Here is a 27,323-nt window from a genome sequence, read left to right as displayed (position 1 = left end):
CTTTATTTTGGTGATTTCAAAAGTTTTTTGGTTTGGCCATGTTTGTTTGTTGTAGTACGGAGTTAGACTGATGGCTTTAATCGAAGTTGTCTTGTGGTTGTTGTTTGACTTGCATCCCACTGGGATTTTTGCACACAGCGTTGGTATACGGTGCTTTTTCTGGAAGTTTTTGCAGTTTTTTCCTGGATTTTTCTGTTTGCGCGTAGTCACTTTAAGATTTTTTTGTTCATGTTTTTGTTTTTTGTTTGTTGCGGTTGCACCCGATTCAAGAGCCGAATGGCTCACAGGGCTATACCAAAGAAATGAAACTGAAAATTGAAACTCACTCAGTGCATTGGGATGCTGAGCCTCATCTCCCGTGTAAAACAGCTGGGCAACTGGCTAAACGGGATTCTCCGTGCCACAGATGAAGGGAACGTTATTTCATTAGCAGCATTTTTTGTGTTTGAAACGTGTGCCATTGACGTGAGGGGGGCGCGAGTTGTCGTATGTCCAGGCGGGAGAAGCCCTGAATTGTGGCCGTGTTGAGAGACACGCGCGGCGTGGTGCTGGGTTTGTGAAGTCTCACCGAGAGACGCGACCCGCTGACTCGCGTGGGCTCGTTATGGCCATGTCACAAAAGACGGAATCAGAATCTTTATTTAGACTTCTGTTTTTTTCTTACGGTTGATGTAGATGCAGAGCAACAATTGCAATTTCACATTCAGGTGGTCAAGCGCAGATAATCGTGTCAGAAGCAGCGGATTGGTGTATCTCTGCGATGTTTCCTGGAGGGAATCCAATGAGCTATGAAGCTCTTTTTCCTTTATTTTGTGACCGTGATGCGCGAGGCCTCATCTCCTGTGACCGTGTCCTCCCCCTATCTCTCATCAGCGTGGCCATCATCGTTGAGTGTCCCGGCACCCACGCTGCTTTTGTGTATCTTGCAGCGACCGATGCAGCATTCGGCGTCGGTACGACATTTGAGCCACTTAACGGCGGCGGTGGTACGAGCCTCGGCCTCTCCTGACGACGGCTGGCCCTGAGGCCCCTCGATGGGCCTGCTTTGTTTACAGAGAGCGTGGTTTGTGTCGAGCAAAGGGGGGCGTGGTGGCGCAACGTGGAGCTCGGTGGCTCTGAGCCAGCGTTTTTAACCGCCAGTTTCTTTTCCCGTGCGCTCCTCTCTCGCCGTCGCACGTCAAACAAAGCGCAGGTGAGGCTCTTCCCACTGTAGCCGTGCGTGCGAGAGAGTCCGATTCCCCCCGGCGGCTGGCAAGTGCCCAGCGGTGGCAGCGATGGGCGCGAGCTCGCGCGTGATTTCTCTCGCGTAATCGGCATCCGATGCGGCGGCGGCGGTGCAGGCTCATGAAATAAAGATGAGGGGCTGAGTCAGCTCGGTGCTTCTTCAGACGTGCACGCTGTCTCGCTCGCTCTCGCGCACGCACGCACGCACACGCGCGCATACACACGCACGCACGCACGTGCTCCTCCCTGTGTACCTCTCTCCCTCGCTCTCGCTTTCTCCCTTGCTCCCTCCCTCGCCACCCTCCCGCTTGTCCTCCTTCCCACAATGCTCCTGGGCTGTCTGCAGTCTCGCGGCAAATATCTGGCCAGCCGTGGCTGCTCTCAAAGTCTGGGGGAGGAAGTTGCAGCTTGGGGATTAGAGGAGGGGGGGGGGGGGTCCCGCGCCCGCCTGGCGCGTCCAGGTGAGGCCTCCTCTCGCCAGACGGAGCTCCCTCACGCCTCGCCACCTGTGCTTGCCCGGCTGCTTGGCAGCGCCAACCCTCGGCAGAAGCCGGACGACGCTCGTTGTCGTTAATTGCCAAGAAGTGGCTCGAGCTGCCAAGTGTGCCGCCCGGCCGTGGAGTTCGCGACGGCGCCCGCCGAGGTAACCGGAGAGCGCGGCGGCGGGCGCGCCTTCTCGTCGTGCCGAGCGCGGCGCACGGCGCTCGCGGCCGCGATGCCACCCTCGCCCGAACCGCGGTTTCGCGCCCGCCCGTGCCCCCTTCTCCCGAGGTGCCTCCGCGAAACACGCCGCGGCTGTGAGGAGAGCGCGAGGAGTCGCCCCGGCGCTGTGGGTGGCGGCCGCCGCAGCCTGCCGGGACTTGGCAAAGGGACTGGCAAGGGGTTGGCAGCGGTTGGCATTCCTGGCGGCGGACGCGCGTGCCTGCGTTGCCCCCGCCGGGTGGGAAATGGCTGCAGTGATGGACGGCTGCCAAGTGCGTGCGTGGGAACGGTGCCATCCTCTCGCCGCCGCCGCTGCTCTCACTCCGCCGCCCGATGGCTGGCACGAGACGAGCCCCGGCGCAGCCCGGCGGGCGAGGGAGCGCGGGGCGCGCAATCAGAGGAGCCTTTTAAACGCAATCCAATATGGAGCGGGAGACGCGGCGAGGATAGCGAGCGCCGGCATCTTGGTTTTTGAGGTGCGGACGATTTTGTCCTTTTTTTTTTTTGTTAAAGCGTTGGTAACTTGTCGTTGGTTTTAACTTTGTTCTGCGTTGTCCGTGTGAGCGCGCGGCGTTGCTTCGTGTCGCCGCGGTCTTCGCTCGCGAAGCGGCCGCACTCGTAACCGCAGCGGGTGGCGCCCAACGCGGTTGCTTGCGCCGTTTGCGAACACAGCTCGCGCCCGTCGAGCGACGCACGGTGGACGCGATGGCGGACAGCGAAATGCTAAAAGCAAACTCGAAAAGCGCTGGTGGAGGCGGTGGCGGCGGCGGCGCTTCTCCGTCTATGGGATACTGCACCACCGCCGCCACTGCCGCCGCTGCCGCCGCCGCCGCCGCCACCGCCACCGCCGCCGCCACCGCTTACTTGCATTGTTTATTTTTTTCTCTGCGAGGCAACAAAACGGTAGTAGTCTGGGGGGGGGGGGGGAATGGGGATAATTTGGCAAGCCAGTGCGGGCAGCAGGCAGGCAGCCAGCCCCTGTGAGAGCTTGCGGGCAGCGCCCGACAGCTGCGGCGCTCGGCGGCCGAGGCAGCGCGGCGCTCCGAGTGAGCGGCGAGGAGAAGCGCCGTCGCCCTCGCCGCAAAGTTTCTACCACACCTTCGTCCACGGCCGCTGCCGCTGTTGGCGCCGCCGCCATTGGAAAAACGTCGGAGGCGCTCGCCGGTTGCGATGGGACGGAGGCCCGGGCATCGTGCGTGCGCCGCGGACAGCCGGGAAAGCGTCCCATCGCCGCCGCCCGGCGAGAGATTGGGGTTTGTTCGGTGCCGCCGAGCACCGGCGGCCCACGATGGCGGCATCCTCCGCGGCGCCGTTTGCACGACCGTCCGCCGACCGGGAAGAGAGAGCGTCTGTGCCGAGTCCGGGGCGGTGTTGCCCTGGCACCGGCTCTTGGCACGGGCTCTGCGCTCTCCCTTCCTGTCCCCGGGGTCGTGGGAACGGCAAGACGGCGCATTCGCCCGCCTCTCCTAGGTGTGCACGGGCACCTGTCCCGCGCGTCTGCGGAGCGGCGGGGACCGGAGCGGCGCGCACGGTGGGGACCGGCTGAGCGGAGGCGGTGCCACAAGGGGTGGCTCGTGGTGCCACAAGGGGTGGCTCGCGGTGCCACAAGGGGTGGCTCGCGGTGTCACAAGGGGTGGCTCGCGGTGCCGACGGTGCCCGCGCCACCGCGGCCGGGGGGGGACCGCGCAGCGCTTTGTTGCCCACACGCAGGCGGCGTGCCGGTGCGGTGAAGGGGTGGCCTGCGTTGTGGTGGTGGTCTCACGGTGGGGTGTGGGTCACGGTGTGGATTCTAGCGAGGGTGTGGTCTCTCGAGTGAAGGTCTAGGTTGTGGTGCGGTTCATGTCGTGAAAGTTTGGGTTGTGACGTCCATCATGAATGGTGTGTATGTTGTGAGCTGTGTTGGGTGTTCTCCAGTTGAGGGTGTGAATTTTGTGGGTTGGCATCTCAACAAACGATCATAGGAGGTCGGGGTTGCGATTTCGACTCATTGATCGATAATTTTTCGCCCAATTTTGACCTTGGTCTTTGTTCCTTCTCAAATGTACACTTGGTTACCTTAAATGCTACGCCAGAATATAATTTGCATATCATTAGCACACATTTGTTAATGATCAATTTCAAAATAACACATTTATGCGCCCGTCACGAGCGTGGAAATTGGTTGTATTCATCGATTGTCTCACGCGTAGCCTCACGTGAATATACATTTCGTTATCGGGGCAGCGTTTGCACACAGCGGCGTTGTGTTTTTTGACGATGAGTGGTCATGTGGTCCCGTCGCGGACATGTGCTCGTTGCCGTGATCTGCCATTGGTCGGCTCGTCACGGCTCGCGCCGCCGTTGTGATTGGGCGGACGGGGGGCCCCCCCGCGTGTTCCGCCCGAGAGAGAGGTGCGGCGCTAGCGCGGTGACGCCAACGCAGACTTCAAACGGTGACTCCGGCCGCGGCGGCGTTGATTAGGGGTCGCTGGGGGTGCGCCGGCCTGGGAGCGGCGACCAAACCGCTGTAATTACTCCGGTGGACGCATGCCTAATGAGCGCCGCGCTAATGTGGCCGTCTTATCGAGTGAAGAGGCCGTGCCGGAGAGGGAGGTCAGTGCGGCGCCGTGCATCGCACGCCTTCTGCCCCCACCTCCCTCCGCCCCCTCCAAATATTATTTCCATCGCGCCATCAGTTTTGGCCGAGATCATCAAACGCCACACCACCGTGGAGTCGTTTGAGAAATCGCCGGCCGCCGGTGGCCCGCGGTGCCCTGGTGGCCAAGGGACGTAGCCGCCCTTGTGTTGCGCTCTGCCTAGTCGCCTACTCTCCCGCCCGCCCGCCCGCCCGCCCGCCCCGGCTTTGTCCCGTCACGGGACGAAGCGGGGGCACCGCTGGCGGGACAGAGAAGCGGGGGCGGGGGGCACTTTGACAGGGGACTACGCTGTGTTACAGAATGGCCCCGCTGAAGGTGATTTTGTCGAACTACATCTGAGGTCCCTGTCAAGTGACCTCTTGTGCACATGTAGGGGACCGCACTCTCTCCAATTCAAGCGAAAACTCCAGATATAATACGATTATATTTATGGGTGACCCGGCTAAGACTATCAACCTGCCGCGCTTGAGAACCCGGCTTAATCGCGGTTTGGCGGCTCAAGCCCAGATTCGAGGAGCATCCTCCTCTCAGCCCCCGCTCACGCTCGCAGCCCCCAACCATCCGGGGGGCATGGCGTCTGTGCGAGCAGCCGCGGTGTCCGCAGTGTTCGTAGCTGGATTGTCGGAACGTGACTTCCATGTGAAAGCCTGCGGGGCCGGGCCTCGTGCAGCGGGGAAGCAGATTTGTTGCGCCGGGGGTAATCGTCGTGCCGCTCGTTAACATCGGAGGCTCAATGCAGACGCGCGCGTGTGATGGCGCGTGAGGGGCGTTGTGCATGCATGCGTCCGTGTGTGTGTGCGTGCCATCACGTGGGCTCAGAAATCGGGTCACGTACGCAGCTTCGGCAAACACGCGCGCGCGCGTGTCAGCGCCGATTTCTTTTGTCTGCTGCCCGTGCTGCTTGCCGTGCGCCCTGTTGGGGAGTGGCGCGTTCCACTGACACGTGATTAATGCGTTGCGAGGAATCGTTTGCCCTAATCGGATTGCCCACGGCGGGTACCGGTGATCGCCACTATCACGCCGTTCTCCCAATGTAATCCGGTTAGCGTGGCTCGAGCTTCCAACGGTCGACTACTTCAATTCGGCGTGCAACGTTTGCGTAGGTTCGTCAATGAAATCGATTTCCTACACTCGCGATGCGTGTGATGAATCGTGTGTGCGAGAACCAATCATCGACAATTTGTTGTTTACGAATGGCGGTCGTTTGCCAGTGTAGCCATGGGACAGGAACCGAACTTGGGCCGCTGGGTTTGTGGCGCTGCGCGCTCACGGCTGGCCCACCGCTCCACTGATATGTAAGCAGTAAAATTCGTAAAGTGATTCGCGTATAAAGAGAGTAATCGTTGAATCGGACTATGCTTCTTTGTGATTCTCTAGTTTTAAAATGTCTACTATTGGATGAAGGCCTCCCCAAGCCATCATCAATCTCCTGTAGCCTGGCAACCTGCCAAATCGGCAAATAGCTCCTGCACGCACACGAGCCGATCTCGTGGCTCCGTCTCCACCGGGGACGATCTCCCGGACGCGCTCCCTCCCTACGGTCGCCACCCTGTCCTTAGTCTCGACCGCCGGCCGCTTCGTGCCCAGTCCCGCCCCCCACTGTTCCTCTCCACAGTCGATGTCTCCACATTTTAGTACGCTCTCCGATCCACGCGCTAGCGATCTACTTGCCGTGCCGCTGTTTAGAAGGGCGGCACGTCATGGCCCCCGGGGCCGGTAGTTTGGGCCATGAGATTACGGTTGTAATCTTCCACTGTGCCAGGATAAAAAAATCATCGGCAGTCTTTATCGTTTTTGTCAGCCATGATCTATCCACTACTGGATGCATGTCTTTCCAAACCGTCGACATTCTGTACAACTTGAGGAATATATCGTGGTCGTTAGACACAGGGGGGGGGGGGGGGGGGATAGAGACCGGTGCCACTGAGGGTGGTGCATCATGCTATGAACCCGGTGACCTACTTTATTTTTACCCAGCCACAGCTAACATCAGTAGCGCAGCGGTGGTGAAATGTTAACTACCTCGCCTGGTATACAGGAGGTCATGGGTTCGATACCAACCCTGACAATATCTGCTGTATATTTGGAGTTTGCGTGTTCTTCCCATGGTCACATGGATTTTTTTCCAGGTCCTCCAGTTTTTCCCTCCACATTTAGAATCAACGTCACACATTTAGAGTATTTTGCTGCTATAAATTTCCACATGATGATAAGCAATTTTGTTGAGCTTTCATCTGTGATAGCCAGGCCACTTCTGAAAAACAGCTGTACAGCTCAGTGGGCTTTACCTGGTAAAATAAGACAAATAGTTTTGTGTCGAGTGATATCTAAAGTACTCCTGGCATCCGCCGCCCCCACCTCTGAAGTATGGTCAAATAACTACCAGGCCTAATGCAGACGTGGCTAGGCCTTCATCAAAGGAGTGGATTGAGAAAGAGCTGTACAATTATTCCTGTCATTGTTCCTCCTCAAGAGAGCGGGGACCAAAGTGTTTTTTTTGAGAATGTGAAACGGATCCCGAGGGTTTGTCGCGATTTCCCTTCTTTGAGCGATTCCACGACCCGCCACGGTTTGAGGTCACGATTCAGGTCAAGTGCCGATTCTTCTCGCCCAATATCATCCGTACGAGCCATCAGCGTTTGAGTTGTTTCTCAGTTTTCCTCTGTCTCGATTTGACAGATTCATTCCCACCGTTGGCATAGAGTTAACATCAGCAAACAATTTACATATAAATTGCGTGAACTGTACACACTTCATTCTCACGCGCATGAGTCCACGCTGAAATTGTGTGAGCTAAACGTATCTACGTTCATTGATTTGGCGTCAAATATTTACGTACACGGCACAGTTACGTTCAGTATACCTTCTCGCTATAGCAGGGGCTACTGGTCACGTGCAGCATACTCCGGTCTACCAGGGATTCATCGATATTCATCGATATTAATACCGAGTCGCATACCCTAGCTGATAACGTAAATGTCTAATAAGCAGCGTAAGCAGCAGCAATAGCAACATCAGCAGCAGCAGACTAAGCGCTGCGGGAGGGCGTTGAAAGAGATAATGCACACCCGAGTGAGGCTACAATAGAGAGGGGGCTCACTTTGCCTTGTTGCTCGCCGAGATGATAAGAGTTAATTTATTGGTGGCTTTCCGTGCGAGTTCATTCTGTTTTGTTGCGGGCGGTGAGAAATGAAATTAGCAAAAAAAAATGGGGATACATGAATGCCTTCCTTTGTGACCCAGTTAGTGTGCCGGGCGTATAACTGCCGCCGTCTGCATTAATTAACGCATTGCTGCCGGCAGATGAGAAAGTAATTTATGAAGTGATGCACAAAGGTCATACTTCAGCTAAATTAGACGTGGCTTACCGTGCGGAGGCTAATGAGTTAGCGTTGGTGGCGAGTCTCGAGTCTGCCGCTGATTTCTGTGTTTTTCGCATGCTTGTTGTGCAGAAGTTGAATTTGTAATGTGAAAAGTTTTATCAAAAGAATTTATCTCCCGCAACCCGGGGACTCGGCGAATGTTTAACGCGCTAAGCCGACGATGGGCATGAGAGAGGATTATGGCTGCGCCGAGCCGGCGATGATGATCCGCGCGCGGGGTCTTAATTCGCAAGCGCGCGTCGTGGGCAGAGACGGGGCCATTCCTGCAAGCCGTTCCCCCAACCGAGCAGCACAAAGGAGGAGGCGCCCCGCACACGCCCCACACTCGCTCGCACCGCGCTCGCTCTGTGCTCGCCTGCCCGGCTCACGCGCTGCTTCGCCGCGGATCGTCGCGTGAAGTGGTGGAACATTTTTTAAGTTTCTTATATATTTGAGCGCATTGTGCTTTTGTCTGTGTGCATGCATGCAAGCGAGAGGGCGGGCAGGCGGGCGAACGGGCGTCTGCGTCTGTTTCACTCCACTTCCTCCGTGAATATCTTTGCATATTAAGGAGCGGAATAATTTGGGGATATTAATCGTCTCCCAAAGCCATATGGAATGGAGGTGTAATATAGCAGGGGCTCGCAATCTGTGTGAGCACCGCCGGCCCCCCTGGGGGGCCTTGGCGGCCGTGGGGTAGGGGCGGCAGCACCATCCCATTGGCTGCCTCCGCGTTGGCAGGGAAGACTTTAGGCGCCGCGCTGCATTCTGGGAAAGCGGGGTGGTGCATTGGATGGCGCGTGCTCGCATGCAGCACTAATGAACACATTTGACCGTTTTATGTTGCGGAGTCTTTGCGCTTGCGCGTGTGTGTGTGTGCGCACGCGCGTGTACGTGCGTGGATATCTTTATTTAACCAGGTATGGGCCCTGTGAGATGATGCTCGTGCGCATTCCAGGGCGATGTGGGGAGGAACGCTCACAGCCGGAATGGCGGAGCGCGCACATTTGTAAATAAAATCAGCCTGGCACAAAGATGAAAAGGGCAAAATATTCAATGACTTCACGTGAAAGCACACACACACACACACCCATTTATACGGTTCTGTTCTTTTTCATTTCAACAAAAACACATTCACGGCTCTTTGGCAATGCCTCGGTTTGAAAAAAAGCTAAATTTGACCTCAGTGGGAGTGTTTTTTGACCTATATTTAAGAATGTTTCTATCAATTTTGTAATGATTCACAGATGCAATTTCGGACGCGTTCAGTGATTGCAGAAGCGTTCGTGTCACGAAATCAGGACAAAATGCGATGAAATCTGCGCGTCACAGACCGTACCACCTCACGTCAGAGCGATTGCGGTCACGGTCCGTTCCCCTGTGGTTCCACGGAGAAATCCGTACGTACCTCTTGAGTTGACGCAGCTGTGGTGGAACCGGTCCCTTTATTTGACCGATGATGATGATAATGAAAGTAAGAGAAAAAATTCAAATCCACAAATCAAGGGAGTGCATCAGTCCGAGGTGTGTGAGCAGAAATCAAACGCCCTCACCTCCTTTGTCACTGCCCTTACAGCAGGAAAATATACAGACTGATGTTTCAGACAATAGGCATGGTAATAGATGGGCCATTGTCCGAAAACGTGATGTATTTTTTATTGGCAATCAAAGTAAATTACGTTCCAACCATTTCAAATAAGTCGTTTGATGATAATGAAAGTAAGAGAGTTATATTTTAATAGTTGTTCTGCACTGTTCATTCGCAAGGTCACCGAATTACTCTGCCTCCCAGGTCCCCCCTTGAAAGCGAGACATTTGGTCTCAACGGGCCGCTCACCCGGTCTGCGTAAACTTGTTGAACGAGGGAAACCTCTCGTGTCGTGGCACTTCTGGCGAGAGCGGGCGAGTGACATAACGCGGTCTGAGAAGCCCTGGCACCCATGCGTGCGAGCGTCGAGCGCGATGCGCGAGGTGAGTGGCGGCGAGTGCGGTAGGCTCTCTTCCTCGCCGAGGTCTTCGCATGACCCATTGCACCCGCGCGCCACCCGGCCGCCATCCTCTCCTCTGCCGCCCCCCCCCCCACCCCCCTGCTCGTTGCGATTCCTCAACCATTGACCGCAATTTCAGCCAGGTCGGTGACCCGGAAAATAATTCGCGCACCCGACACCCGACGTCTAGCATACCTTTCGCCATGACTACGGCTGCGACCGCCACCTTCTCCAGTCGACCGACGAACCCTGACAATGTTCGCTGAGGGCCGAGAGGCCCTGGCCGCGCGTGGACGATGGCGGCTGTCGAGAAGCGCCCTGCGTAATCTTTGACGCGGGAGCGCGCGGCGCAGCGCTACGCAGACAACGAAGCGACATGCACGGTCAGGGATATCGCAAACGCCGCGATCGCCGTAAACGTCACCGCTGTGTTCACGCCGACGCTGTCCGGTTCTTTAGCGAATACAGAGTCAGAAGTTGATCCCCCCCCCCCACCACCGTGCGTTGTGTGCTGTGATGTGGCGAAGCGCCCGTACGCAAAGGGCGCACGCTCCGGGTGTAGGTCGTGAGTGATAAAGGCTTCTCGGCGGCGCTAACAGTAAAGAGCGCGCCAAGCGTGAAAGATTACCGGACGGTTTTGGCGCAAAGGTTTCGACGAAAACTGTTAAGATTAATAAACTGTCGCCGTGAGGTTTGGTCGTGATTTATATTTTAATAAATTAATAATTTTACATGAGCGCTTTAGTCAAGTCGCCAGCGCTAATGCGGTTTATTTTGAGCGCAGAAAAGCGTCAAACTGCTGCATGCCTTGGAGATATTTTATTTTTTGGAAACCAAAAACAGATCAAAGTAGTTTGTAAATATCGGGTGTGTGAATCGGGTTATCGTATTCGTACGTTGTGTTTTTTTATATTTCTACACAAATATCTTGCACAGTAGCAGTGCATCTAAGTGAGAACCATTCGCAAAACCACTTAGATGTATGAGCAGTCGATGTCTAAACACGGTTTTCCTGAAAGTATTGTACCGTATTTACGGTGTACTCAAATAAATAGTGAAAAAACAGAAGTGCCCGAAGGATTTGAGTTTTAAATGGGAATGCAGCCTCGGGATACATTGTGGGACACATGACTTGTCACTCACGAGGGTAGGATCTGAATTGCCTTGGCAAAGTAACAATCAGAATAATTAAAATGAGACCAAAATACTATCCGCGTGTACTATTCGCTCGCTTGATAATGACACGTGTACATCTAGATACAGATACACGCGCACACATGCTGGCGTGCATTGTGCGCTTAATTATGTTGATTGCAATTTAAGGTAGATTTACGTAGTGATTTACTAAAAAAATAGCTCAAGCCTACTACCGTGAACGCAATGGTGGATTGCAAAACAAAGTCGCTGGAAGCGAAGATTTAAAATGGGTCACACGCATATGAAAAAAACAAAGATCCCCCGTATAGCCTTAATAGACTGTTGGAGCAAGCGCTGTTAGCGAGCACCTATGAAGGCCGGCACGGCACACGAGGGGGTGGGTGGCCAGCGCTACGCCCGGCCACCTTTGTCTCCCCAGTGGCGATGTTTACACACCGCACCAGGTACTCATTTGAGTCTGAGTCGACCTAGGCGAGGCCCAGGACCGGTTTAGATAATCGTCACCGGCGTTGGCCGTAAGTGGGAATCGAATTTGGGTGCCCGGGTTCGTAGCGCAGCGCGCTGACCGCGACACTACCGCTCCACATTGCAGACATATACACGCACACACGCAACGTGGTGTGTTAGTGTGTGAACCACGTACGAACGAACGCACACCACACTCCGTCGTACGTACAACGGGTTTCGGCTTCAGCCTCGTGCTCCGGGGGGGGGGGGGGGGGGGGGAGGCTAATTCCTTAATTCACCGATAACAGAAATAAACTCAACACGCTCGAGAGTAACGCTGCGTGGCCTTCAAAAAAATCCTCCAAGTAGCCGACGTTTCATGCAGTTGCCCTCCTGCACGGCGCAGAGAGAGAGAGAGGCCGCAGAGGCGGAGTGAGAGCTGGGCACGGCACTTTGTCCACCGTGGGGCCGGATGAGAATTTGCCGGTGGTGGCGGTGGCGGTGGCGGTGGTGATAGGGACTGTGCGTGTGGCTGTTTAGCGCGAATTTTAGGCTGAGCCTGCGCTTTGGGTGAAAACAGTCGATGTCTGGCGCAGTCATTTTTGGGGACCCCACGTTTAAAATGTGTTGTTGTTTTTGGATGTTTTTTGCAGTTGTCGGTATAGATTTGACTATATTAGTGCCAAAAGTTAAATTTCTAACCGTTCTAGAACATTATTGAAATATATCTATATATATCGGTCACCAAGTCACAACCGGTCTCTATGAACTGTGTTAGATTTTAACACTGAGAATGTGTAAACGTGCATGGAAATACATAGCATGTACATTTTCCGTGAATGCTTGTATGTGTGTATTATATAAGCATATTTGAATGCAAAATTGTACATTTCCGTGTTAACGTATATCTGTAAAATTGTGCAATTGTGTGTAATATTCAGTGAATCAAATTTGTGTTTGTGTGTGAGAGCATTTATATATTAGTGTGTTGGTGTGACTCTGTACAACGAATTTACAAAATGGTGTGTGCATTCTTATATAGATGTAATATTCCATTTTACATTAATCTGTGTGTGTGTGGGTATATATACGTATAAAACTGAGCGTGTGTGTATTTATATACATTAAATTGTGTGTGTGTATTATATACATGAAATTGTGTGTGTGTGTATGTGCGTACGTGCGTACAAGACGTGGAGGAGCAGTGCCACTGAATAATGCATTGGGGCTGAGGGCGGCCTGGCAGACCGGGGTGAGGGGTCGAGGTGCTCCGTGATCGTGTGTAACGTGTGTCACGTGCGTGTGTGTAACGTGTGTGTGTTTAACGTGTGTGTGTGTAACGTGTGTGTGTCACGTGTGTGTGTCACGTGTGTGTCACGTGTTTTTACTCGGCCTCGAATGAGCACCCGGTGCGGTGTGAAAACATCACAACTGGGGAGACAAAGGCGGCCGGGTGTGGTGCTGGCCACCCACTCCCGTCGTGTGCCGTGCCAGCCTTCATCTGTCCCCGCTAACAGCACTTGCCCCAAAACTCTTGTGAAAGCTATTCGGGGGATCTTTGTCTTTGACATCGTCTGTGTGTCTGTGTGTGCCTGTGTCGGTGTGTGCGTGCGTCCGTGCGTTGCGTCCTCGCCCGCTCGTCTTTTCTTCCCTCGCGCCGTGCGCCTCTGCGGCCGCGCCGGCCCCAATCTCCGCGGGCGGCGGGCGCGTGGGCGACGCTGATAAGCTCGGCCAAATGGCAGCGCCGCCGCCACCGTCTCCGCATTTCCACTTTCTTTTTTTATTATTTGCGTCATTGTGTGGTTTTTGTTGTTGTTGCAGTCAAAGAAGCTGATTTGCTTTCATTTGTCATTAATTCCTCGTGCGGTTTGTTGCGTGAAAAAAAACGCGCACATTCTTTTGATGCTCGCTGCTAGTTTAGGCATATTTTAAATAAATAAATAAAGCCCGTGATATCATTCTCAAGTCTGCGCCGCTTGTCCTAAAACATCCTCGTGGTCCCCAAGGGGACCTCGCGTAGCGCACCTCTCGTTGCTCTGCACCACTTTGATCCAGGGCTCGGTGTTTCCGTTCATTCTCATTTTCGCTTTAAGCAAACAGGAAGCGGGAGCGGTGGCGCCGTGGTTGTCGCACTGCCCCACGAATCCCGGCCACCTGACTTTGATTCCCGGCCATGGCTAACGCCAGTGGCGAGTGATATTTGGATCGCCTTTCCCAACGCGCGCTGACTGGCGTGGTGAAGTATAATCAGACAGACCGCATGACTGGCCCAGTGTCACGAGGCCTTCATCCAGCAGTTGATTGACAAAGGACTCTGAATTATAAAAATGTTTGTATCCAGGAGGAAAATCTCGGCAAGTCGCGAGACTTTTGCGTCCAGAGAGGGCCCTGCATTGAAATGTTTGGCAAATCCCATTGACGAGCGTTTGGAATGTAACCCTGGTTGGCGCTAATCGCCATGTGGTTATTTCTCCATGCCGTTACGTTTGTAAAATCGACACGGGCTCGGGAGCATTGCCTTCACCCCTGTGCGCGGTGGGACGGGCTCTCGATCCACCCACGGAAGCATCGCGGCGTTTACGGCCGCCGGGAGTGGACGCGGTTGCCCGCTCGCGGTTTCTCCGCGGCCCATCCGTCCGTCCCTCTTAACTCCCAATCATCCCGCGCTCCGCTCGGCCGAGATGGCGAGATTGACTCTCCCGTCGTGACCGAAAGAAATTCCGGTTTTTGTTCCCCCCCCCCCCCCAATCTGTCCCTTATTACGTTCGCGGGGACGGCGTTCGCGGTAAAAATTGCGCCCCTGTCAAGAGAGGAGCGTCGATCTTTGTGCGGCCTTGTGTTTTGGTCGAATGCACTTTAGCGAGCATCGTCCCCTTCCATTTTTCGTCACCGCTGTGCTTCCCTTCCTGCAATATACAATAACACAATTAAGCACGTTGTTTGGCGATGCTGCGTTGGCAGTGGACAACAACGATGACGACAACAATAACAAAAACCCCAACGCATTCATCAGTAACACCGCGTGGCCTTGAAAGGAAAATAGATAACGAGCGACGTGAACGACCAATGGCCGTTATTCGTCGCGCATGAAGAAGGGACGTTGCCCGGAACGTCGTTTGTCGTGCACTTTTTGCTGGTGCACGCAGGACGGTGTTTACGTAGTGCACGCGCGTGAGCCGACGGCGCTTCGAGCGTTGCATGCCGTGTCAAGGGCACGCAACGTCGCAGCGGGAAAACTGGCTCGTTGGTTTGGTTGGAAAGATGTGAGATCGATTGTGTTTGAATTAAAAGAAAAACCCTGTTGGTGCACACAAAGAGATGATGCGGGCTTGCTACTGCATTTTATACAGTACTTGTATACAAGGTGACCATCCGTATTTTTTCATGCCGTCATTTATGTCTGAGTTAGAATGCAAAAAAATGCATCAGGAGCTATAGTTGTGGAAGGGATGTCGCATCGATGAATGGAGAATTGTTGATTGGTCTGCTGGTGATGCTTGTTGGTCTTATGCCATGGTAGCCTCAACCCTGCAGCCACTAGAGGCTCTCCCATTCACAGCAACGTAGGAATAATGGTATCTTGAGTTAGGGGTGCCGTGGTGGCGAGATGTTAACTGCACCGCCTGGTATACAGGAGGTCGTGGGTTCGATCCCACTGTATATTTGGAGTTTGTGGTGTCTCTCAACCTGTGTTCGTGTGGATTTTGCTCTGGGTCCTCCAGTTTTTTCCTCCAAATTTAGAATCAACATCACGCGTTTTTGGCTGCTAGAAATGTCCAGGTGATAAGCCACTTTGTAAGCTATTATTTGTGGCCAGCTCGCTTCTGAAAAAGAGCTTTTCGGCTCGGTGGGCCTCACCCGGTAGAAAAAAAAACAGATTGTGGCCCTGAATCGGGACGGTTTTGTCGAATCCACGCTCGCCACGCTGCGCTGCTCACTCCCCGTGCGCCGTTGATTGATATTGCGCCCTGTGATTTCCTAGAAATATAAAACCACACCGTGTGTGTTGGTGCCTCTGTCGGTCAGATCCTCGGCACGTTTGAACGCCGGCGTGAAGGCACATCCGTTTAGCGTTGCACAAAAGTAAAACCTTCAACTAGTCGCCACCCCCGGACGTGAGCGTGAATAGACAAGAATTCGCCCGTTATTCACTATTGTGATGGTAACGGCCGATCACATTGTGCCTGGTACGTTCACTCAATTGTCAGCGCCGCCGCGTTTCCCTTCCCGAATCACAATTTGACAAATTATCCGCGTTGGCAGCGGGTGCGCAAGCTGAAAATAAATAACGAAAACAACCCAGCACGTTCCGTGTCAATGACACTGTGGCTTTTAAAGGATAAGTATACACACTCGGCAACGGCTCGGGCAGCGCACGTGAAGAAGAGCCATTGGCCACAATGTCGCCGGTGATTTGCGTTTCCTTTCAAGGCCACTCGGCATTATTGACGAACGTGTTGATTTTTGTTTTACTTGCACAATGCAATTAGTATTGTTAACGCACCATGTAATATAGCCGTATCTCAGTACACTTAAAGAAAATGTGTAAATAAATACTGAAACATACTTACAGTACAATAAAAAAATAATCTGTGACTGGCTGCTGGCTGGGCTCCTCTCTACCCCAACAGTAACTTTCTTGTTGTTAGTGGCTGCTGTGAGCCATTGGCACCGAAACGAGCTGGGTACCTGGCTAAACGGGAGGCTGAGTCGACCTAGGGAAGGCCCGGGACCGGTTCAGACATTCGTCAAAAACTGTCTCGGGTGTGGACCAATCAACTTCAAGGACAGTGCATATCATGTGGTTATTGCAAACATGATCCCTTGTATAAATGTGTCAGTTTTTGTACCAGTTTAAAGGGTAAAAACCCATTACTATATTCGTCACTGGTGTTGGCTGTGAGCGGGAATCAAACTCGTGTTGCCGCGTTTGTAGTGCAGCGTTCTCTAACTGCTAGAAACTGCTCCCCACCACGGTGCAAAGACAAAGATCCCCGTATAGCCTTTAGCAGACTGTGGGGGCAAGTGCTGTTAGCGAGGACCTATAAAGGCCGGCATGGTGGCACACGAGGGGGGTGGGTGGCCAGCACCATGCCCGGCCGCCTTTGTTTCCCCAGTGGCGATGTTTACACATCGCACCAGGTACTCATTTGAGGCTGAGTCGATCTAGGGGAGGTCCAGGACCGGTTCAGATAATCGTTACTGGTGTTGGCCGTGAGCGGGAACCGAACCCGGGTGGCCAGGTTTATAGCGCAGCGTAGCGCTAACCACTACACTACCGCTCCCCATCACGTGTGTGTGCACACACACACACACACGTGCGCGTACACATACATACACACACGTACACACATACATACATACACGCGCATTCCTGTTGACACTTATGCGCTGCGATGTGTAATCGTGGCAGATTAACCACTGCCGGGATCATGACGTTATATTTAATCCCAATCTTTCCGGATGTTTTCATCATAACTTGTCCCCATTCCAATCCTCACTCGATCTTTAAAACAAAAATAATTTACGTCAGAAATCTGATGCTCGTTAATTTTGGGTCTAATAAAGGGCCAAAACGCAGATTATTTATTGCAGGAGGGCGTGCGTGCGATACGGACATCCAGTCCGTAAACGAATGACAGCTTAAGCGCTAATGAAAAGGGAATATTTTTTGTCATGGAGAGAAAAGAGATGCTGATTTTTTTCGGCAGTGGATATAAAATCCGTGTGGTTTTTTTTTTACCCGAAAGTGATATTTATCGCCTCGCGTCGCTGCGCCACGGCGATTTTATGCGGGGCAAAGATTTACAGATCTGCTTGATTTGTGGCCGGCTGAGATACCCCCGGTGCCTCCTCTTGCGACGGACACTTTGGGGTTAAACGCCGGTGACGAGTTACATCGCTGGGCTAGAAAATTGCGGAGAGGACGGTCGTGAACATGAGAGTACAATGCAATGGAGGCGATTTAATTCATTAAGCTAACATAAAATTACGTAGAATTTTTGGTTACAATTACACATTTCCGCGAGATATTTGTGAACCCGCTATTCTTTTGTCGTCTCTTTTCCTGCCCGCATTGACCAGCTTGGTGAAGTATGGTTAACGGCAAACCGCATGACCAACAAGGCATCTGGATGCCTCCACGCAGCAAGTCAGCGGATTGACAAATGCCTGCAAATTATTATTATGCAAATATTTGGAGCAGATATGAGCGTAACAATAAAATATCAGATGGTGCATTCACTATCGCCGGCTCAGAGTCCTGTGTCCGCGGTGCTGTAATTACGTTTAAATACCGAATTTTGTCACGAGCTCCGGAATCGCGTCAACTCCTCGTTGACATTCGCGGCGAACAGTGGCGAGCGTGGCGCGGGGCAGATCTTGCGATTTGCTTCTTTACAAAACCATCGCCATGCTCGCCGGTCCGCGTCGTCGCCGCTCGTCCACACGGCGCCGTGGCGACGGTCACTCCGCACCGCTGCCTCGGAGCGAGCGAGCGAGCGAGCGCACGCACGGAGGCACGGAGGTCCGCAGACAAAGACGTGCACCGTACGTAGAGAGACGCCGAGGTGCAGTCGTGATGATGCGGAGACACGGAGATGAGGACTGAGACATCGAGAGAGAGGTTGATATGGCATGGAAGCCATGGAGACGCATTCTCCCAGATATGGAGTAACAGGACACGGAGACACAGGACAGAGAGACACAGGACAGAGAGACACAGGACAGAGGGACAGAGAGACACAGGACAGACAACACAGGACAAAGAGACACAGGACACGTGGAGATGTCACTTTGGTGGTGCATTTCCCGCCAAAAGTGGCATAGGGAGATGTCACTTTTATCCACGTGGAGACACGTTAAATGACTACACGATGTGAGTTATGCCAACGCGTGAGGAAAACAAAGATCCGAAATTGTCCCTACAAAAATGACAGCAATCGCATGAATCAGAATTGGTGAAATATGAAACTCCAAAAGTCGTCGTGCGTCGAGTTTGTAGTGAGCGGCCGAGTGAAGTTGTGGCCGCGCGAGGAGGGAACGCTCGAAGCGCGCGACAGACGGAGGAGGAGGCGCGCGACAGCGGCGGCTGTGGTCCCGCACCACAGCAGGCGCGCGCTTGTGTTGACGTGTTGACGTGTTTACGTGTGTGTTGACGTTTTTATGTTTGTGTATACGTGCGTGTGCATGTCTTGTGTTTTATGTGCATGTTTGTGTTGACTTGTTATCGTGTGTTTTGAATGCGCCCTGTATCTTTGAAGCTAAGCAGGTTTGAGCCTGGACAGCACTCGAATGGGCGACCACCCTGCACAACAGGTGTTATAGGCTCCGTTGTGGGACAGAAGATGACCCTGTTGTAAAGTCCATTACTGTACTGTACCCTACTACGCTCCCCACTTTAACCAGCAGCAGATTTAGACACGGGCCGTGCGTGCAGTCCTTCATTTCTCACCGAATTTTCGCCCCGGGGGGGTCGCTGGCAGAATGGAGTATGTGGCACGTGCCTGATGGGCACAGACCCATAGCGAGAGGGATACTGGATGTGGTGTGCCACTTGTGGAAATAATTTCCGGGTGGCCGATCTAGCTGAACTTCGTGCTCGTGTACGCGCGCGCGCGCACACACACGTGTAGACGTGCACACACACACGTGTAGACGTGCACACACACACACACACGTGTAGACGTGCACACACACGTGTAGACGTGCACACGTGTGTGAGTGCGCGCGCGTGTTGTTGAAGCGCCGTCGCCTGCGAAACCTGCGCATCGTGACCACTGCGGCACTCCGCCGCTCGCGTGAGCCTGGGGCAAGCGGTGCGGGCGATGTGGGACGGGGGGGGCAGGCTACTGGCTGTGATGGGAGGGAAGGGGGTGGGAGAGATGGAGGGAGGCAGTGAGAGATGGAGGGAGGGCTGATTGTGAGCAGAGCATCGGGACGCGGTGGGAAGGAGGAGGAGGTGGTGGGGGGGGTTGTGTAGCAGGGACATGCGGCTCCAGCCCATCTGGACTGTGCCACTAATCTACGGCAAGCTCACGAGCGCAGATTAACCCAGTCAGCACCCCACGCAAGCCTCCGCGTCCTCCGCTCAGCTGTTCCAGGGAGTTTACAGTGCGTCGCGTGCGACTCTCTCACGGGCAGCGCCGCGCTCTCCCCCTGCGCTCCCGCACTCTGCCGCGTTCTCCTTCACTCTCCTTGACTCTCACGCAATCGACCACGCGGCGCTCTGGCCTCGCTCTTGGTACTCGGATGGGGGAGACCGCCTGGAAATACGAGGGGTGCTGTAGGCTGTGGCCGCTTGGTGGTCAGGAGATGGGAGTGTAACAATAGATTTTTGAATCCATCTGCGCGAAGCTTTGAACGGGTGGATGTTCTCCGGGTTCTCCAGTCATGAGGCTCGCCGAGGCTCGCAAGGGTAAATAAAAAGGGGGCATTAGCGTCGACATCTAAAAAAACACGAGTGTCATTTTACGAGCAGTAACCAGTGGCTGGCCGGCGGATGGGCTCACCCCCGGCATAAAAACGTGTAAATTCCACCGTCACTCAGAACCGCGAGCGGGGGAGTGTGAGCACCGACGCACGTTCGCCGTTCCCGCTTGCGCTCCCGGAAGCCCCTCTTGCTGAAAGCGCGAGCGCCTCGTTGTGACGTGCTGGTGCTGCCGGTGCCGATGGGTTTGATCCGAAACGGCTGCTGATGAATCGTCGACGCCACGCGGGTGCGCGTGTCGGTCCGCTAGCGTGCTCTCGCTTCGCGGGTGCCTGTGCACGCGCGCGTGTGAGTGTGCGCGTGCATGTTTGTGTACACAGCAAGGTTCCACAGGGGTGGGCGCGCGCAGGTGGTGAGGCTGGAAGTTGCTATCGCAGCTGGTTAACCCTTAACACCTGGGTCTGTCCCGTGACCTCCTGCCCGCGAGCCTCTGGAACTTTACATGACCGCAAAGTGCACCTAGCCTGGCACAGGCGCTGGGGTGATGTCGCCGCGCTTCGTGATGAATAGTGGTTATTGTTGCTGTGTGCGTGGGTAGCGTTGGTGCAACGGATCGCCACGAGCCCGGAGGTGTGGTCGTTTATGGCAAGTGGTGTCTGAAACTGTCAGTATTGGAGAGACAAAGGCGGCCAGGCGTGGTGTTGGCCACTAACCCCCTGTCGTGTGCCCTGCCAGCCTTCATAGGTGCCTCGCTAACAACACTTTCCCCAATAGACTGTGGCATCATCAGCCCCTCCAACGAGCACAGTTGGCTACGTACGGTACGAAAGAAGTTCAACATATATACGTACACGCCCGTTTAAATTGTGGGCCACTTTTGCAATGTTCTTGACCTCTCAGCTATGAAGGTCGAAGTTGTGTTCTTGCCGTGTTAACCACGGAGAGCTGGGCCCTGTTGTTTTGATTTCCGACACGTTCCAGGGTCGTTCCACGGCTCGACGTTTCGCTCCACGTGCTGGGAGCTTCTTGAGGAACAATGCGCACAGTACAGCCCATACAAGCGCGCTGTGTGTGTTTTAATAACACTTGAAAGGCAAAGGATGCTCTACTCCCCTATCCATTCATTATTGACAGCCATTTAACAATAGTAGATAATGATGTAATATGTCCTTTATTTATAAAGAGGTGAGAGCCCATTTGGAAACTCATTAGTAATAATGTGCCCTCTAGACCTCTATCACATTATGGTTGTGTTACATTTATCTTCAAAATCCCATCTCATTCTACATGGCCTTATTTAGGCATGGCTTAGACCTCAGGAAGGATGTGCCAGCACCTCTCTCTAGGCCTATCCGGAGACGTTTGAGGCCCCAATAAATATAGTTGCCTCTGGCCCCCCCTCTCCTGTCCTATGTAAATAAAATAAAACATTGTCATTTTTGGGTGGGTGGGGTGGGGGACATGAGCTTGGGGCTCCCGTATAGTCTGGTCAAGCCTGGCCCTGTGCTGCAAGGCCTCTAGTTTGATCGGGCGAGAGTCCGGTGAGACCGAAACACGTGTCTGTTTCGGAGAGACCAGGGTCACGGAAGCCATACGGTAACCTTGAATGCAATACGATTCCGCATGAAGTCAGAACCATATATCGGGCTGATATATTAAGCGACAAAGAGAAAAAAACATTTAAATTGCGGACCTATTTTTTTTAAAGCGTGTTGCCCAAGCGGCGAGCCCGTCGCCAACGAGATGTTCCCTATCAAGGGCTATTAATGAATAGAATTAAAGTGTCCAACAAACACTGACCTACGGGGAATGAACGTGAGGGACGTGCACTTTTGGTTTCATATTCGAGGAGCGTCGTGGTAGAATTAACAGTCTCCAAATGTAGTTTGTGGCATTTCTAAAGGACATTGGCGCGCAGTGTGCTTTCGCTCCGGCGATTTGGCAGCAAACCCCCCGCCCCTCTTCACGAAGGGAATGTGGTGGCACACACCGTGCCAGCCCTGGCGTTGTCCCTGGCATGAGACAGGGCCATGCCAGCCGAACTGCTGGCACCGCTCTGCGTGCGTGCCACTGTGGTAGAATGCCTGGCAGGTTGCGACAGCACAGGCATGCTCGATTGTCGCCATTTACAGCGGCAAAGACAACGACGAGTGCGAATAGTGCTGTGACCTATTCGAGGCCAAACGAAAATAACCGCACTTGCAATATTTAAACGTGCTTAATTGAATTGCAATTGCTCGATGTTTGGATCATTGTGTTCGGAGGTATTTTATTGAATTTGTCGTTTTTTGTAAAAATTAATCCACTGCAATCATTTGAGAAATGCACTGGCTGCTTGCCTGTGCGACAACTACAAAAGAGACCAGTGTTAAACGGAGCATAATTTGGAAGCAATCTAGAAATAATTAGTTTTAAACTGTAACTTAATTAAAATATTTCAAATCAATTTGTTTCTGCAAATTAATTAATTTAAAAGTAACCTGTATAATTTCCTACAATTTCAGTGCTTTTATAGTGGGGGCGGGCGGGGGGGGGAGAAACAACGAGAAATCCCCCCACGGAACGTCGATTGGCGACGTGCTGCTGCTGCTGCAACGTTTGCATCTCGACCGCCGTCAACTCGGCGATCCGTCTCTCGGCGACTCGCGATCTCGCGACCACGTCGGGAGATCGCGCTCGCCTCCGCCGCGGCTTTCTCCCCCGCGCGCTCCGCTCCACGCGGGAGAAACCCCTCTGGCTTAGAAGGACTGAACAAAACCACCGCATCGGGAGGGTTTCGGCGAACCGGCGCCGGTGCAAGCGAGCGTCGTGCTCGCGTGCACGTGCCCTTCACCGGGACGTTCCGACGGCACGGCACAGGCGCACCGGGCGCGATCGCAAAACCGGGATCTTTGCGCAGAGAGGAACCCCGCATTGGTCGCGCGTGCCGATGATGGCGGCGGCGGCGGTGGCGGCGCGGTGAATGCATGCACGGCCAAATTCGGCGACGTCGGGACGGGACGGGCAGCGCGCGTTTGCGCGACACCGCGGTTAATCTACGCGACGCGCCCACTCCCGTCTGGGGAATGGCAGCGGGTGGCCCGCTAGGCAGGCTGTGAGCTTTTTAATCCCAGATTTAACTTTATTCTAATCCGGCACGATTTAGCGGATTTGCGCCGTTACAAAGATACATTTTTACGTTTGCTCCAAACTAAAATGGAGGACGCCGATGAAGCCATCAGGCGCGGCGCCGCGGCGCGCGCTGCCAACACCGCCTCCGAACGGAGCGGCGTAATCTCGCCGCGCTCGCGCTGCCGCAAAGCTCCTTCTTCGCTCGCCGAAATAAATCCCCGGCCATTTTCGGGGCCGTTATCAAAAGCGAGACAAAGAGATGAATCTGCGGCGCGAGCGTGCGCGGCTCGTAACGTTCCCGCGCCGAAAATTAAGAGAAAAGAGGCGGGGGGGGGGTCCTCCTGCGCGATGACGGCACGCCGTCCGGTATACCGTCGTAACTTCACGGGGGAAAGGTAATTTAATGAAATTGAATGTGATGTGCTGATGGGAGGCTCACCCGAGCCGTGTGGGATGGGCGCTGCTGAAGGTCAAAGGTGCACGTGTTTCTCATTGAGCGGTGTACCCAGCTGGCCGCGGTGTTTAAAGTTGTGCGTGGGGGGCTGGGGGGGGGGGCAGGCGTCGCGATGATTGTGCCGCGCGTGGTAGATTGCGGCTTTTTTTTCTTCTCCGCCGCGTCGCGTCCTCCCGTCCGTCGCTGTGTCCGTGGCGGTGGCGGCACAGATGCGCGTTTACCCCGAGCAATCCATCAAAGGCTGTCAGCGCAGGTCATGTGACAGACATCTGTCTTACTTGCTCCGTCCCTCCCCCTTTCCATCGCGTTTCAACCCCCCACTGCAGACGACGCTCTTATCCTAATCCGTTTGGGACACTGTCATTGGGTAGTACGCACACGTGCACGCACGCACGCACGCAGAAGAATACACACGCACCCACGCACCCACGCACCCACGCGCACACACACACGTCTCACCCGTGCGCGCACTGTGCGCGATACTCGCACGTAAAGAATGACACAGACGCACACAGCCACGCACACACGGAGACTCGCACGAGCACACACAAAGACCTCTCGCCACAAACACGTTACCCACACATGCACCATACATGACAAAAACACAACATACACGCAACACGCCCTCTATACATTTCACCAACATCGTAGAAAGACAAAGATCCCCCTATAGCGTTTACAGAATGTTGGGCCAAGTGCTGTTAACGAGCTCCTATGAAGGTCACCTTTGCCTCCCGAGTTGCGATGTTTACACTTCGCACCAAGTACCCATTTGAGGCCGAGTCAACCTAGGGGGAGGCCCGTGACCGGTTCATAAAATACATAACTGGCATTGGTGGCCGTGAGCGGGAATCAAACTCGGGTGGCCGGGCTCGGAGCGCAGCACCGCTCACCGCTGCGCTCAACACCAGCGTGGCGCGTAGTTTTCACAGGTCCACGGCGTGTTATGATCACCGTTGTGATGAAGTGCGCCCTGAGTACGGACGATTTGCAACAGTGCAGCACACGTCTGCGGTGTTGCGCCGCACGCGTTTCTGCTTCATTAAAAACACACAGCGGAGTAAACTGGTGCATCGCGATACGTGTGTGCGTGCTTGAGAACATGCGGAATTAGTTGCGGTGCAAAGCCGATGCCTGCGGCGTTTAAATTGTCTGGCGGAGATGCTGCTGCTCCTGCATTGGCGGTGGGGTGCGTAAGCACAATCGTCAACAACAACATTCATGTAAAAAAATATTTTTAACCGCAATTTAAAAAGGGCCATTGCCTGAAACGTAATCCGTCATAGAGTTGCCCTCACGAGGCCACAGCATTATTGCCAATTGTGTTGGGTATTTAACATTTTTTTGTTACCAGCAATCGGCTTCAGTCGATGTGTGGTGGATTGCTGAAATGCCTCTTTAAATTTTTCAATCGAGTCAGTTCACGCTGGTTCATTTCCATGTGGGCTCACGGAGGGACTCGTGTCGACATGTATGTGTGTACGTATGTTTAACTTTTTTCGCACCGTACGTTGCCAGCCGTGCTAATCGGAGATGCGGGCAAAGGACATGGAGACCCACTGACTCTTGCAGAGACCCGTAGACTCACATGGACACCCAGAGACTCACACGGGGATCCGTAGACTCGCGTAGAGATCCACAGATTCTCTCAAGGATCGCAGGGGCCCTTACTGTGTGGTCGGCAGTCCGGTCGATGTTCACGCAGTGTCACGCCGGGCTCCCTGCGTGTTCCGCCATAGCCAGAGGAGCGATGCCCGGTGCTCCCCGCCGCTGTGCGTGAGCGCGTCCGCTCCCTCCGCGTGCCGCCCTCCGCGACGCCCGGCGCGCTCGGCGCTGCGGTGCGATCGCGGGACGTGCCGACTACCGGCTACGGTGGCTGTGTCGAGCGTCGATGATTGCACGACCACACGCGTGCACATTATGACCACACGCGACACCGTGGCTCGGCTCGGCGAGAGCATTTGGACTGCTGACTCAGAGGAGCCCTGCAGAGATAATAACAACGTCTCCGGTGCGAGTCTCCCACAACCAAATTTATTAGTCTGATTGTGACGTTTCTGCGTCGAACATCTTCAGGACAAGGTCCATCAAGTCAGTATTAAAATACAGCAAATGAGAATTCTGGACATTCTAATCCTTGGTGCGTTGACCTCTTGTACACGTGGCGTTGGGACTCGACACATTGGTCCAGATTATTACGTGGCCTATCCCATTGGCTGCGAAAATATACGTGTTATGTATATGTGTGTTTCAATACATCATGCCTGTTCGTAATACCATGTTATTCCTAATACACGTGGATAATAAGAGGAATTCAATGCCACTTTCGAGTGACTCTTCTGATCTGTTCAAGGACTGGGCAACAGGATGAACGCAGCACTTGTGTGAGACCACATCTGGTGTGACACCTTTTTGTAGTAATTATGGATAATAAGATACACGTTCCTCCACTCCTGGGTCACTTCTGATATTCGTGCGAACGAGTGGATGGCCGGGTGAATTTCGCACCTTAATCTAAACTACTTCTGGTTGAACACCATCATCACCTTCGTTGTCAGCCATGTTTTATGACAGTAGGATGAAGACCTGGCCATGCCATCGCGTCACTTAACGGTCCTGCGATGCCACGATCCACCTTCCGTGCGCGACCGACCGACTGACTTTCTCCGTCTTTTGTCTCCCTGCTGTCCCTCCTCTCCCTGCTGTCCCACGAGCAGCCAAGCACGCGGTGAACGGAAATCCGGCGGTGGAGCCGTTCCCCGAGGGCCTGCAGCTCGCCACATTCGGTGAGTGCGGCGTGCGGCGTGGCAGACGCCACCTCGCCACTGAGCCTCCCCACCCTGCTCACCACGCGCTAACCCTGAGCCTCCTCACCCTGAGCCTCTTCACCGCGAGCCACCGTGACGCTGCCGTGAGCCACGCCCACCGCGGGGCGCTGCCGCCGCAAGGGTGCCAGCTTGGCCCGCCGTTGTGTCTCGCGTTGCCACCTGTCTTGCCTATCCCAGGATTGTCCTCTTGTTGAGACAGCAGCTGTCCTGGGAAGATCTGTAAGTCTGGGTCATTTGTCAGTTGCATAAGAATAATGATTATTATAACAATAAAAATGCATCACTCCAGACATACGGCGTTCCGCTCATCCCGGTGTGTCCCCCCGTGTGCCCAGGCATGGGCTGCTTCTGGGGTGCCGAGCGAATGCTGTGGACGCAGAGCGGAGTCTTCTCCACGCAGGTCGGCTACTCTGGAGGCTCCACGCCGAACCCGTCCTACAAGGAGGTGTGCTCAGGTGGGCGCCGCCTTGCTTCATGCCGCACCGCGCGCACCGACGCTACGGCGGCCCGCCTCAACCGGTCATAGGCCCTCCGTCGCCCCCGCCGAAGCCGCGTTTTTTCGCCGTGTTCCGAGATTGCGCGGACGCCGTTCACGGCGCGGGCTTCCGGAGAGGCGCGCTACGTGGGGGTTGCGCGCCGTACGCGCGTCGTTCTCTGCGAGCGTGAGCGTGTGGACGTCGTGGTGGGGAGCGGTAGGGGAATGGCTTCCTCGTGGTGCTTCGAGCATGGCGACGTGTGTTTGATTTTCTGGACACGACCTAAGTCTGCGGCGACAAATCTCAACCGGTCATAGGCCCTCCCTTCGGTCGACTCGGCCTTAAATGAGTACCTGACGCGGAGCGTAAGCATCGTCACTCGGGAGACAAAGTCGGCCTGGGCGTGGTGCTGGCCACCCACCCCTTCGTGCGTCACGTCGGCCTTCGTACCAGCTCGCTGAATGGCTCTTGCCCCCGACAGTCTGTGTTGGCTGGACTGGGGATCTTTG

General features: G+C 54.3%; 1 protein-coding gene across 5 annotated transcripts in view; it reads left to right on the top strand.

Annotated features, from left to right (window-relative positions):
• The window catches only part of MSRA (methionine sulfoxide reductase A), a 98,219-nt gene that overhangs the window by 24,909 nt on the left and 45,987 nt on the right, over positions 1-27,323 (top strand). Inside the window, exons 1-3 of one of the 5 annotated variants that reach the window (XM_061559715.1) lie at positions 1,544-1,685; positions 26,228-26,296; positions 26,674-26,793. In XM_061559715.1, the coding sequence (XP_061415699.1) occupies positions 1,550-1,685; positions 26,228-26,296; positions 26,674-26,793 (325 nt within the window). In that variant the 5' untranslated portion in view covers positions 1,544-1,549. Of the gene's footprint in view, positions 1-1,543; positions 1,686-2,252; positions 2,403-5,512; positions 5,666-9,849; positions 9,896-26,227; positions 26,297-26,673; positions 26,794-27,323 lie in introns of those variants that run through there. The other 4 variants (XM_061559717.1, XM_061559718.1, XM_061559716.1 and 1 more) reach the window with 4 other exon arrangements.

Source organism: Lethenteron reissneri, chromosome 26 (assembly GCF_015708825.2).
Source record: "Lethenteron reissneri isolate LAM-NWPU_2019-01 chromosome 26, ASM1570882v1, whole genome shotgun sequence".
Lineage (NCBI taxonomy): Eukaryota > Metazoa > Chordata > Hyperoartia > Petromyzontiformes > Petromyzontidae > Lethenteron > Lethenteron reissneri.
This window is presented reverse-complemented; position numbering and strand designations above follow the sequence as displayed.